The sequence below is a fragment of the Gambusia affinis genome, linkage group LG08, assembly GCF_019740435.1.
Source record: "Gambusia affinis linkage group LG08, SWU_Gaff_1.0, whole genome shotgun sequence".
In the NCBI taxonomy this organism is placed as follows: Eukaryota; Metazoa; Chordata; class Actinopteri; order Cyprinodontiformes; family Poeciliidae; genus Gambusia; species Gambusia affinis.
This window is the reverse complement of record NC_057875.1, coordinates 18,551,215-18,565,953: the sequence shown is the minus strand read 5'-3', so window position 1 is coordinate 18,565,953 and position 14,739 is coordinate 18,551,215. Positions and strand designations below refer to the sequence as shown.

At 39.2% G+C, this 14,739-nt stretch overlaps 1 protein-coding gene across 1 annotated transcript in view; it reads right to left on the bottom strand.

Annotated features, from left to right (window-relative positions):
* The window catches only part of znrf1 (zinc and ring finger 1), a 50,773-nt gene that overhangs the window by 13,456 nt on the left and 22,578 nt on the right, over nucleotides 1-14,739 (bottom strand). The window contains exon 2 of the mRNA XM_044123623.1: nucleotides 5,589-5,684. Within this exon, the coding sequence (XP_043979558.1) occupies nucleotides 5,589-5,684 (96 nt within the window). The remainder of the gene's footprint in view (nucleotides 1-5,588; nucleotides 5,685-14,739) is intronic.

Below are 14,739 nucleotides of genomic sequence, written 5' to 3'. Positions count from 1 at the left end.
TTCTTGCACTGTTTTGGTGTGCAATATTTTTATGTAGCTACTCATTTTTTGTCATGGCAGTTAAATAGGAAAAAGAAGAAATACATGTCACTTTCTGATAAGGAGTGTTAACCACCTGAGACAAACACAAACTTGTCACGGTGTGGGGTCAGAGTGTTGGCATATTATATCGTGAAGAGTTAGAATGTGTTACTGATCTGCCAAAGCGGAGAGATCATAAGATTGTTTTTATGGTGTGCTGCATGCATTGCAGTTCTTTGTTTTGGCCCAGTTTTGTTTTCCTCCTCAACAAACAATGACAGGGATGAAGCAGTTTGTTTTGTTAGTTAGCCTTTTTTGTTCAACCTGTTACCAGTGTGAACTATCAGCATAATACCTGAAGGTATTCTTATAAGTCCAGAGAACAGGAGGAGTCTAAACAAGTAGAGCATATATTTTACCTTTTGTGTTAAAATAGTACATGAACTCAGACAGCGTCCTTCAAAATAAGAGCCTTAACCATATTGCTAACTCTCTGAACTTTAAATAGTAAGTACCGTAATTTTCGGACTACAAGCCGATACTTTTTTCCCACGCTTTGAACCTTGCAACTTATAGCCCGGTGCGGCTTTTCTGTGGATTTTTCTTCAACCACCAGGGGGCTCTTTAGCAGGAAGTGAATCATTGGAAGTCAAAATTGGAAATCAAAGAAGAAAGTGCTGATTTTCATTTAGACCAAGCACATACTAAAAGCCGGCACGACGGAGAAATTTCTTCAAACTCATACCCCCTCATCATGGAGACCACAGGAAGAAGTTCATATGATGCCGCTTTTAAGTTGAAGGCTTATCGATCTCGGTGTGAATGAATCCATGGTTCGGCGTTGGAGACGGTGTGTCCTTACTAGCAGATTTATTAAAGACTCAGCCCTCTGCTGCGTCCTTTTGGAAAACCGAGAGCGGTGGGCATACCAGCGGCTTATAGCCTGGTGCGGCTTATACATATATTTTTCCTTTTTTTTAATTATTTTTATTATTATTATTTTAACTTTGTTGGTGCGGTTCATAGTGAGGTGCGCTCTATAGTCCGGAAAATATGGTAATATTTTTAAATATTACTCAGAAAATATAGTGTGTGATGATGATGATGATTGAAGAAATTATGAAAAACACTTTAATGCACCTAATTGTACTACTACTAATGTTAATAATGTAAGTAATAGTGATTATATTTATGTTCAAAACCACAATAATATTAACTAAAAAACATTTTCAGGTTGTCATTTATTAAAGTATGTATACATGATGCCCTGCCTGTTCTCTTTTTAGTATTGCAGGAGTACATAATCCCAGATCCTCCTGTGGAGTGTGACTCCCAAATTTTTATTTTTGTTGTGCTTATCTAAAATAGTCAAAAGAAACTGCAGCTCGAAAAGCTGGAATACCTCGATGCAACTTGACATGTCATTGGCTGGTATTGCAAACAGCGGTAATAATCTCGAGAACATTAAAAAGGTTTAGTCAAACTTAAAAAGAGACCAAATTGGTTTACTCATCGCTAAAGCATCGTCTTGACCAATTGGAGTAAATAAAAGCAACATAGTTGATGTTTTTAAGTCGTACATCTTGGAGAAAAATATTCAAATTTAAACTGTGTGCTGTTGAAGTAGGTAACCAAAGTTCTAAGAATAATTTTTAAAAGGTTGTAAGAAGTCTGAATATGTCTATCAAATAACAGCGCAGACTTGTTTGTTTGAAAAACGTGGATGTGTGACACACCACAGCCCAGGTGATTGGCAATAAAACCCCTGAGCATCCTGGGAAACAAGATAAGCACGTTTCATTCAGTGGGTCTCAAAAACCACACAGAACAGAGGAGAAGGTAGATAAAGAGGAACAAAGAAATTAGGAGGAAAATTGGATGGCAGGAGTAGACAGACAGACGGACGGACTCACAGAGCAGAGGGAGAAATTGCAGAGTGTAATTGGCTGGAAATAAAGAGCGACAGGATGGAAAGGAGATGCAGAAAAAAAAATTAGAGGAATTATGGGAAAGCTTCTCCTTTTGCCCTCCTCTCGTCCGTTATCAGGCATCAGAGTACTCCATCACTCCTGATCCCATCAAGCTTAAGACAGTTTCACTCTCCCCTCTCTGCCTGTGTCACTCAATCTTCAGCTCAGATTTGGCTGGAGGCTTCAAACCTACATTATGTTTTACTGCACTGGCCTTGTGGGCCACACTGGCAGCTATTTGTGGAACTGTAAAATCGCCTCCCTGCACTCCTCGCCTCAAACTACATCATATGATTTAGTTATCATTAGGATGAGAAACACAAGATGATGCAGAGACCTCAACAAGGTGACCCCAGCAGACGCCCGCTTCCACAGCCGGCGAGTCAGAGAAGTGTCAATCAATGAGCTGCTGTGGGGAAATAAATATTTGGGACCAGCGTCTCCAAGCAGCCAGCAGAGGCAGATCATAACTAACAGCAGTGCGTTTACTGGTATAAACAGGTGGCTGGATGGTAGACAGTAAGTCTGCAGCAGCTTTGTGTGCTTCTTTATTTTCAGTTATCTCGACTGTGGGTGTAGATTTCTTTATTTGTAGCTTATTCTGATTGTTTTTTTTGTTTTTCCCTTGAATTGACCAAAAAAAATGCATGTCAATGAAGTAGAATATTACTTAAAAGTTTCAAAATAGAAACTTGTATTGATTCAGAATGAGATACTTCACGTTTATTCATGTTAATTTTGATGATTATGGCTTGCGGCTAATAAAACCCAAAAGTCAGCTTCTCAGAAAAAATATTCTGTTTCATAATACCAAAAGAAAAGAAATTGTTCAACATAAAATGTTATGTTCTTGTCTCCACTGTCATCGCAAAGAATGCTGACCTGACAGTTTGCAGCCAAAAACAGACTGTAAAGCTGGGAGTTTACAGAGTATTGCATAAAAGTCTTCTGTGAAAGGTTTAGCGGAAGGAAAAATTGTGGCTCAAGAGACAAAAAGGCACACAACAGTAATAATTTCCGCCTTGATAGGAATCACAAATCTTGCACTGGGATGAGAACAGTGGCCTGGGCCAGCAGCTCCATCAGTGTGGTGGGGGATAATGCTGTGTGATCCCAGTCTGGTCATTTGCTCTCTCTAATCTGTTGTACCTATTCAACTCAGAGGGGATGCCATGTCCATCCAAAGTCAATAGTGATTTCTTGAGCTCTGTCATTTGCTGGTGTTGGTTCACTGAGTTTTATGAAGTCCAAAGCCAGCATAGAAAACCAGGACATTTAGCAGCGCTTCATGGTTCCTTCTACTGATAAACAATATGGACATATATCGTCAGACAGATGCAGGAGACTGGCCAACAATGTTGCTGAATCTCATAGCATTGCTTATCATTCTGAAAAGTCAAAAATCCAGGTATGATTATAATAATAACAACAACAACAACAAAAAACCAGAATGAGATGAAACAGCTTTCTGGTTATGAAACTGAATCAGTCAACTTGTAAGATAACAGGGAGATCCAAGCGTGGCGGTGCAGAAAGTTAACAGTGCAACACACAGAAGATCAATACAGAAATGAAAAAATGCTCTGACATGGTCAGCTCCTTCACTCTTCCAGTGTTAAATGCCGGTGAGACGGAGCTAAGCATCAGCCTTCAGAGTTATTGATGGTAAGGTATCTGCAATTTAATGTAAAGCTGCAACTTTCAGATTTTTAACAACTCGGACTGAAACAGAACCCCAAAGAAATGAAGCATTGGAACAAGATTAACAGGACCTGCGGCATGGACACTGAAGAGTCCAAGCAATGAACCATGAAAAACAGAAATAGTTAATTCCATTAATTAAACATGAAATAGCCCAAAACGTCTGAAGCATTAAGGATTCCTTATATGGGAACAAGGGGCCAAGCTCATCTCCTGAAAAACAGCCGCACAACCATACATATACTCTACACAGTGCAGTTAGGCAGTAGTCATTGAGCGACTGAACCCAGACTTGTCCATCAGGTTACCAGACCAAGTGTCATGATTTGTTACTCCAGCGAATGCATATCCACTGCTCTAGTATCCAGAGGCAGCATGCCTGCTAGACTGCTATGCTGGCTTTGGATCAGATGCAATGCGTCTGGTGTGTCGGATTGCATTAAGGGATGTAAGGCTTGGATGCATAAATTCAAATTCAATTCAAATTCAAACATGTTTTGGTTATACCAAAGGGAAATTAAATGACTCGTATGTCCCAAGAATCCTCAAGTGTTGTTGTGGATGGTGATGATGTGGTCAGGAAGGATTTCTGGTAGCAGCCAGGCCTGCAACGGCTCTGAAGAGACCTCTGATTGAAGACTGTTACTGTGTGACAGTCTCATAACGATCATGGCACGCTATCAGCTCACTTTCTGGGCAACAGAGACAACACTACACAGTAACACCCCAATTAGTCAGTTGTTGGCAAGACCTCCATCTAGTCACATGGTTAGAAAGTCAGCCATGTTGGAGTTGGGGATATGCTCCTTATGCTCCATGATAGATGGAAGAGGATCTGGGGTCATCCCTGGGGATGTCATAGTTCAGGTGTTAATTGAGTTTGTGAAATACTGATGAGCTGCTCCCAGCTGTAGAAACAAAACTATCCAATGGTGAATTAAGAGAAAAAAAACTTCCAGTTGTATAGTATTTAACATTGGGGGAAATGACTGTCCAAATGTGCAATGCCTCAACCAAAAACATTATGAACAAATGTCTATAAACATTACAAATCAGAACTAACCACACAGAGCAACATGCTGCCACCAGGAGAGGTTCAATTCTAGATCCCATTCCTTGACTGCAGAAAGTCGACGATCTCTACATGTACAGTTCTATAATTCTACATGGCTGGGATGCAAACATTCCTAATCTCTTCCATTTTTTTAACAATACATGTGGCATCTAATCATGGTGCCGCAATAAAACAGGGAATAAATAAAAACAGGGAAGTGTATGGTGGTGACTTGACAAAATGAGGACAAATTTAAGAGGTGTGATACCGTAGTCTGGATTACATTTTTATTTTCTTTCCGAGACTTGATGACTCAGTAACATAATGAGGAGCTTATTCAGCATTATTTATGTGCTTCTGTTTTATTTAAGCAAAAAGGTACACTTGCTGCAGCAATACAACAACTCCAGTAGAAAAACACCAAGGGGCAGAGAATAATCAGACATTGTGTGGGTCACATAAAAACAAGCTGTGAAACACAAGAAGTTATGAGTTACCAAGTAGCTTTGCTGCCTCAGGTGGGTTTGTATGTTTGTAGGTTTTTTTAATTGAATATATTATCTGCGTAGAATCAAACCATAAATATATTATGAATTCTAATTTTTTTTCCATCTCATTCATGTTTAAGGTGTTTTTAGAAGGACTAGCTCGACATCATAAGCCTCCATGTAGACCCACCCACATCGCTGAGAATATTTAGCTGCACAGCAGCATGACACATGCACAAAATCAAGCAATAAAAATGAAAGGTAATGCAAACAACACAATTTTCCCCGTTTATCCCAAAGCTCAACTTTTCCCCCCAAATGAGAACATGTAAAGACGAGAGAGATGTTTCTCACCGTTGTAGGAGAGGCGAGGTTTGCTGAGACACATGATGAAGTGGACCTCCATCTCATTGGACGCCACGGACTTGGAGCAGACAGGACACTTGAATCCTGGGAAGATAAACAGTGATTTTCACAAACAACCAGTTTTATCAAATCTGATATCACATTACCAATATACAACCCAAAGGTTTAAACAGTGATTTTAAGATGTCTTTATGTTCACCGAAAGGCATGTTGAAGATTTGAAAATGATGCACATTTATCTTCTTGTGAGATAATCTGAGGTCCAGGAGCCCCAGTGATGGATTACCCATCAGAAGACCATTTAACTCTGCTGCTCAGGGCTCCTGAATCCCCTCAAATGCCAAACTTTGACAAATTAGGTGTGGAGGCATCTCTCTGACGGAAATCCCAGTGATGTTCTTGTTGTAAATGCTGCAATACAGACCAGTTTAATGCCTTTAACATCTCGTATTAGCTGCATAATGACGTTGATATTGCAACAACAATTATAAAAACAATTTGTAGTTTAAAACATTAGATTGGTCAAGTAAAGCTGGACTAAAAAGTCCCAAAAATTAATAAAAGAAAGCAAAACACAATATTCAGGAGACAGTACAGCCTTTCCTAAACCTTTGTGCTAATTCATATTTTCCCCTTCCTGATTAAACTCAACAGGTTTATGGGAATCTAATTATGGAGGGGGCTGCACAGTGGCGCAGTTGGAAGAGCTGTTGCCTTGCAGCAAGAAGGTCCTGGGTTTGATTCCCGGCCCAGGGTCTTTCTGCATGGAGTTTGCATGTTCTCCCTGTGCATGATGGGTTCTCTCCGGGTTCTCCGGCTTCCTCCCACAGTCCAAAAACATGACTGTCAGGTTAATTGGTTTCTCTAAATTCTCCCTAGGTGTGAGTGTGTGTGTGAATGGTTGTTTGTCCTGTCTGTCTCTGTGTTGCCCTGCGACAGACTGGCGACCTGTCCAGGGTGAACCAGCCTCTCGCCCGGATCGTTAACTGGGGAGGCACCAGTAACCCTCACGACCCCATTAGGGACAAAGGGTGTTAGAAAATGGATGGATGGATGGATAATTATGGAGGTAAGACTGCATGATCGCATGCCGCTTTAGAACTGATAGGACAGTTCTACTAATTTTTGTTTTTAAATTACAAAGAATAATTCATGTAGCACATATTTATATACATAACTTCTGTTATGTTAGCATAACTTCTGTGTGGCTGCACAGCTGCAAAACTTTGACTTTTTATGCTTAATGTAACCATACTTTGAGAAACTCCTTCATAGTGATATAAAAGACTGACAGTTGTTTTTTTGTTGTTGTTTTTTTTTTTTTCCTAAATCAAAGAAGATCACGGTTTTTACACTAAAGGAGAGCCCAAATTCACTTTTTATCTGTTTTTTTTTTTTTCATGAATTTTGGAGCAAACTGCTATTCCTCTGGTTCCTACAAACAAAGTAAGCAGCAGACTGGGTTCTGGCTAACAGGAAAAACAACCCACATCGATCAACATTTAGCTGAACATTTATTACACAGCTGTTTTTGTTGTTGTTGTTGCAATAGATTATTTCAGTATCAGTGGTAATTGCGGTTACATTTTTGTTTTTAGGTAAAAGCAATGAGATCATGTTACACATTTTGTGTTCTTGTTTTTACTCAAGCTTTTGATTCCATATGAGCCCTGTTTGAATCAGACATATCCACCGTCCTTCATCCTCTACTCTCTCTTTCACAATAGGTGATTTTTAAAGTATAAAGCACCAATCTGTGTATATTTGCCCGCTTTTATCCTCTCCCACGCTTTCACATCCTCTCCCCTCTCTTGATTGTTTTGTAATGCTGGAGCCGCCTCAGCAGACTCCTCCTGTGCTGCTTAGATGGGGCCCATTTGGCCTAATGATATTAGTTAAACACATAACAGATAATTAGATCATCCATTGGGCCACATGAGTCGACTTTGCTTACAGCTGAAAACAAATATGTTCTCTGAAAAAGAGGAGCCCAAATAGAAATGCTTTCGCTTGCTTTGTTGTCAGTCAGATCTTATTTAATTTTACAAGATCTGTTTGTTGAATATTGTTCTTCAATGTTCAACATTGAACATTACTCATTTTTGTTTTACATATTTCATGATTAAGGTTCCTTTATCCGTTTTATTTTTCTTGGTGTTAATTTCAGTCACACCTGTTTCTCAGGTTTGATCTTCCCCACTCATGTTTATGTATGTTCCCAGATATTATTGTTCTTTGCCAGATTCTTTTTGTTTTCACCTTCTTTCGTTTTAGTCCAGTCCTGCAATTTGTTCCATTTCTTTCAAATTTTGATAAAGCATCCCAGCACAACGTTAGATATAGCTTTTGTTGATAAAAACAGTTTTGACTTGCTAAAATCACTTGAATTTCACATCGTCTTCACCGTGGATGAAATCTGTACATGCCACACCACAGCGTCTGATTTGAATTACAACTATGTACTTTGACAAGGCCTATAAGCCTTTATTTAATTAATTTATTTCTTCAAAACCATCTGCAGGTCGATATGCTGGTTTGATTTGGATCACTCTCCTGCTGCGTAACCTAAATGTGCATCACCACCTGATGAATGCACTTTCTCCTTCCAAGGATTTTCTTGCAGAGAGTAGAAATCACAGTTTCATCAAAGCATCCAGGTTCCAAACAGAGAAGCAGCCCAGGCCATTACCCGACCACCACCATGTTTGACTGTTGGTATGATATATTTATGGTATGGTATATGGTATATATATCAAAAAGATCCTAAAAGCTCAATATATTGAGCAATATATTGAGCTTTAAGCTTTTGTCCACTTTTACCATTTTGTGTTTCACAACAACATGAGGTGATCTCAGTGATGGGAAGTACGCAGAGATAAGGGTGGGAATAAATTTGAAGGCAACCATCTAATTTCGCTCACTTATGGTTTTTGTGGTCAGTGAAGCAAGCATCCAATACATCGATCGTGTCCTTTGAGCAATGCAGCCCCTGAATTTGAAAAGTGCTGAAGTTGTTCTGGGATCTTTCATCAGCTCTTGGATGAGTAGATGACTTTATCGTGGAGTAATTTCAGAAGGCCGGTCACTCCTGGGAAGGTTCAACTCTTTTACATATTTTCTCTGTGTGTGGATAAAGGCTCTCAGTGTGATTCACTGGAGTCCAAAATCTTTAGAAATAGCTTTTTAGCTTTTCTTGGCAGCAATCAGGCCTAGGTCTAGCTTACAAAACTGAATTTGGCATTCCATATACGTGGTGAGTCACATTTAATTCACGATTTACCAGGAAATCAATATTCTCAATATTCTCAAGTTTTTTCAAAAACTTTAGAATATTAACCCAGTCCATGAGTAGAACATTAATATATTTTTTCACAGTTCTACATGAAATTACATTGCATTTCAGGAATTGTGTGCCTCCAAGATTTTATCCTCTGCATGTCGCCCTCACTTAAAATCCTCAAAAAGTTGTTTTATAGTAAAAATTGGTTTGTGTCAGCAGTTTTACAGAAGGCTTTATGTTTTATAAAACCTAGCACTGTTTGCTAAGAAAACTGCTTCGGTACATAAAACTGTTCGAGGTACAGTAGTTTGACAAATTATAGTGTTACCCAGAAATGAATTCAGTGTATGCAATACATTCTATGGCAGCTGACCCACTTTTCCCTTGGCTGCTATTTTCAGATGATCCAAGGGGACGAGCAGGGAAGAAGAAAAAAATGAAGGAAATGAGAGAAAAAGATGTAGAAAAGGAAGGTGAGGGAGCTGAGCTGTTTGGAAGGGAAGTAAAGGGTTATGATGCACCGTCCAGGAGGAATCCAGCTGAGGTTTCAGCTGAGCAGAGCACCACAGATCCTCGAGGACGTTTCACATTCAAGCAGCACATAAGGTCAGATAGGGACAAAAATAAATCACAGGACTGGATCATAAATTAATTATAATGGTGCTTATGTGAGAATGTGCCTGTGGATGTGTGCTCAGGCCTGTGTTTGGCCAGTAACTGCATTATGTGCTCTGAGGATTTGGTTTAGGTCAAAAAGAGACATATTTCTCAAATATAGCTCTCTGCTGTGGTCTGCAGCTATTCACTCTTAATGCTACGCAGCACTTTTAAGACAAACGTCTCACTAATGGCAACAACAACAACAACAACAACAACATGGAAACAGAAGTCATCCTGAGCCGAAATAAACATGTAAAAGAGCCCAGTGTATTTGGATGAAATCTGAAATTCAAAGGAATGAGCAGCATGGTACAGAAAGTGCTGACCCACATGAAAGCCGTCTTAGGCATGTCTATAATCTGCACCTTTGCAGAGATGCACTATTTGAGTTGAAAAGTGCAACACATTTAAGTGGGTTTGCACCATTTAAAAAACTCTTGCACAGCTTTTTCTAAACCAGAGAACGTCCATAGAGCCACTACACTGCAGTTGAGGAGAGAAATTTGGAGAATTTAACACTGATTTCCAGATAGGATTACTGTACAAATATGAATGATGTGTATGCATCGCAGTTGTTAATAAGTTACTATAGTTTCTGGCCGACGGCAGCAAAGCTTAGGGGGTGACACAAGCTGAAAAATAATCAATAATTTATCCACAAAACACCTCGTGTTTACAGTAACTGAGGAAATGATGCAGCTGAAGTTGGTGCCTGATTCAGAGTTAAAGTAAGGAACTAGTTTGGTGTTTTAAAGGTATTTAGGAAAGCTTTAATAATCTTTATATACAGCAGCATTAGCGCCAGCTAATCGAATATGGCCAAACCAGCATCAGTGCAGTTGTAATTGCGGCATTTGGTTCCAGAATGTATTGACATTTTTTGTTTGGTTGGTTTGTAGAACTGCTTAGCTGATGAGTCTGGGAGACAATAGTAAAAGGAAATACATTTTCTGATACAGCTGCAGAAAGTCACAATTAGAAAATGTTTAAAATTTGGAACATAATAGGTTTATATTGTGAACACTAAATTTGTAAAATCTCTCTGCTTAGGAACATAAAATTGCCTGTTGTAATTTGTTCTTAGACACAAAAGGTAAAATTACGTTGTTTTAAAATGCAAAAAGAAAGACTGCCAGCTCATTGCACTGCTGTAGTGCAGCTGCTGTATAAATCTCCATTCATGAATTGAGAGCGATTCCTGGAACTAAGCTGATTGTTGTGTCATCATGTTTTCGCTCAGGTGTGCCATGTTTAAGTGATGAAAAACAGTGAATCGAAGTTGCAGGGAAAAAGCAGCGCTTTGCTGCGATATTAATTAACATTCAGTGAGGAGCGAGGATCAAAGCTTAATAATGACTCATGTGTAAAATCTGCTGTTGGACTTCCAGATTGGATTTCCCAACAGCTGGCTCTTAGCAGGCATGGGAGCATCTTACTGAATCATGATTGCAGCAGCCACGCCTGATTGGTCAAATTAAATTCAAGGTGACTCCTCATACACTGACGCAGAAGTGTTTTAATTTGCATCAAGTGTGAAGACCAAATTAGAAAATCACCATGGGTCTGACTGTAGTTACTGTGGAGATACAAAGATGAATGAAAACACTTTAGTGCATAAAGCTTTAGTGCAACGGCAGCTCTGGCTATAAACCCAGTATCTTTACTATTTTTCCTGTATTTATTTCAACACCAGAAAAGTCTTTGACAGGTTCCTCATTAAATCGGTGTAGCCACTCTTGCTTCCAAGTAGAGGCGAGCTCAAGTCTATAACCAAAGGTTGAAAACATGCCGCCTTCAAGAGGAAAAATGGAAAGATAGATAAAAGACGGAAGCATATTGATTCTAACCAGTCATACATAAAACTGCTAAATCAGTGCCAGTCCCAACAATACAACTGATGCTGTGATTCTAACATTCATATGATGAAATGAAAGCAAGCTGATAAACAATCTGGAACAAATTTCACAGCAACGCAACTTTAAAGTGAATGAGACTATTTAACAGGGACGTGTTCAAAGACGTGTTGCCTTTGAACCATTTTGGGAAGCTTTCAAACTAGACCGTTGTTCTTAAAGATTTCATAACAAATGTCTCTTCAGTCAACACCAAGTTTTCCAGGAAACACAATCTGAACATACATCATATAAGATGTGGTTCTGTTTTATATAAGATGTGGTTCTGTTTTATATAAGATGTGGTTCTGTTTTGACCAACAGAACCACAATATATTGGTGAGAGAAAGTTAAAAAAAAGCATTGTCATGGAATGATGAGTTAGAGGAAATGATACAATGTATTATCAGTGCAAATAATAACTGTACTTTAAAATTAACCTGTCCCAGGTTAAAGTAGGGAAAACTAACAAAAAGGATGAAGACATTAGAATTTCAAGAGTGAAAATCAGAGACTTATAAACTTACTATCAGCTGTTTATCTGGATTTCTGGCAGCATGTATCTTTTTTAACCGTTCACACAGACTGTATTATACAATCTTCATGGCCACACTCTGTTGTCCGTTGCTATTTGATTCATACAGAAGATCTGGGCTCTCAGCTATTGAGAAATGATTGCTTCTTGGAGGCGTGAACTGTGTTCAGGTTTTAATTTTTACCCACTTGCTAAAGTTTGCCAGTGATAAGTGCTGATCCCAAAGAAGCAACTGTTAATGTCATTTAAATATTTGGAAGCATGGCCAACATGGACTGAATGACTTCGTTCACTTCCTCTGCTGCCATTGCTAAAACTACAGGCAGACTACAACCCTAAGACAGTGCGGAAAATCAGCGTCATCGTTCACAGTTCTCCTTCTGTTCACTGATTGGCCCAGTAGAAAATCTACCAGACAATCCAAGTCTAAGGGAGAAACCCCAGACTGTGTTGTAAGTGAGATTTCTTTCAAGTAGGGTTACACAGGAAGGCAATGGACAGTCTATAGTCTCCACGACCCAGAGAAATATGTTCAGTTCCTCTCAAGGCATACAGAGTCACCTTCTTCAATCAGGAAATGCATTTAAAACCAAACAATTAAATAAACACACACAAATTGCTTTGTGTGTGTTTACAAATTAATTAAGTATTAATTTGTAAATATCAACATTTGCTGGGGTCACCACTGCCAATAAACACTGACATCTAAATGGATCAAATCTAACAACTCCAGTCCTTGAGAGACGTCATCCTCGATGCAGCCCTGCTCGAACACACCAGAGTCAAATGAATGGGTCTTTACCGGGCATCAGCAGAATTTGATGGCATACTGAGGAGGTTAGGGTTAGGGCAGGGTTGCATTTAAAAGTTGCAGCTCTAAGACACTCTTGGCCTTTGGAGATCTGTGCATTTGTTTCATTTACAGCAGGATTCATCAAATTAAGTGTTTTACTCTGGCATGACAAAACTAATTCAGGTGATTTTTCTCACACTGGCAGTTCAATTATTAACCAATATTTCACGTATTGGTAGCAAAAATGGAGACACTTGCGAAGCTCTAATTACAGACCGCATACGGGCAATTTTTTCCCATCTCTGTCGGCCAAACATGAAAACATCCAAACAACAAACACACACCCATCTTTCCAAGTTAAGCTGAGAGGAGGTGAGTAAAGCCATTGAATGATATGGGCCAGTATGATTTTATATGCGCACGTGGAGGTTTACTCTTGTCAAACCCCTGCACATATGAGGAGACTTAAACTCAGCCCAAAGCATATTCTATCATCCCTGAACTGCAGGAGATCCTGATGAAACGTCCAAACAACCATTGTCCTGCCCTGAAATCCAACCTGGGACGAAACATGCACCGTTTCTGGACTCACTCCGGCTGTTTGTGTCTGATCGCTATGAAATTATTCTTTTGAGCGTATCACTATTAACATTTCTTTGCTATCAAAAAGAGATACAGTTTAGAGTCATAATAATACGAAATTACACCAACACAAAACTCAGAAGCTTGTTTGTCTGCCGCAGAGCCATAACTAATCCCCTCACATGCCGTTCTAGACATGCCAGTTTCTTGCGAATTAATTTCTTTACAGTCATGGGAATAATTAAGTACAACCCACATTTGGGTAGACACTGGAACCACCCTCATCAGCAACACCTTAAGAGAACTTGAGTAGTTTCTGAACATCTCCTTTATGGTATGAGGAGTTTGTGCTGGCATTGCTGCAGAAGCCTTTTGGTTCATGCAATGCTTCCAACAAAAGCTGTAGCATTTTGTGCCCTTCCTCATCGTCCTATTGTGAAATATAATATTTAACTTAGGCCTGTAGAGTCAGAGATGGGAGTTCTTCAGGCTTCTTTAATTTGAAAAAGCTGGAATTAGCTGGAAATCCTGTGAAGATTGGCAGCTGTTTAAAAGCTTTCCAGTTGTGAATAACCTTTATCTCTGTAGGATAATGGACTTTTAATTGTTCAGAAACAGTTTTATAACCTTTCCTGGATTAACAGGCAACAAATGCTTGTCTAAGGTCATTGCTGGATTCTTTCCTCGCCAATGTTTAAACACACCGAAATGCTAAAACTGCTGCTTGATAGAGACAGTCGCACACTCAAGTGCATTTGATTAGCAGCACCTCGTTACCACTTTTTACCTACTGAAGGGTTTACTTTTTTCACACAAGTTTGATTCATCTTTTGTGAATGTTTAATACTTGGTGGAACTGGGTGAATGTTTTTTGTTTTTTTTTGCAATAATTTTAGAGCCTGTTAAAAGCCAGGCCCATTTTTGTATCCCCCAATGTGGTACCTTAGAATTAAAAATGGGTATAATTTGGGTTTTGTTTTTGTCAGTTTGTGTACAATGAGGCTAATAAAAATGTTTTATTATTTTTTTTAGCATGTGTGATTTTAAGCATGAATCAGCTTGGGACTTTATTTGGTTTAATTTTGAGTATGACACCAAAACTAAATACTATTTTTTTCACGATTCCAGTGTTACTCCATGTCCAGCTACATAATTACCGCCGTGGTTCGCATGTATCAACTCACCAATGATAAAGACTAATGAGCAATGAATTACAGTGATACACAGCTCAGCTGCAGCAGACAGCATGATTAAAACATGCATAACTGTCTCGTGCTGATGAGTGATGATCATTCTGGACCGTATACGGCTAGACTCATAAACAGGAGCCAGACTAAATCAAACTGGCGCCTCGGACCATAATGGCTGCACAAACAGCTTCTCAGATCCAATCAATA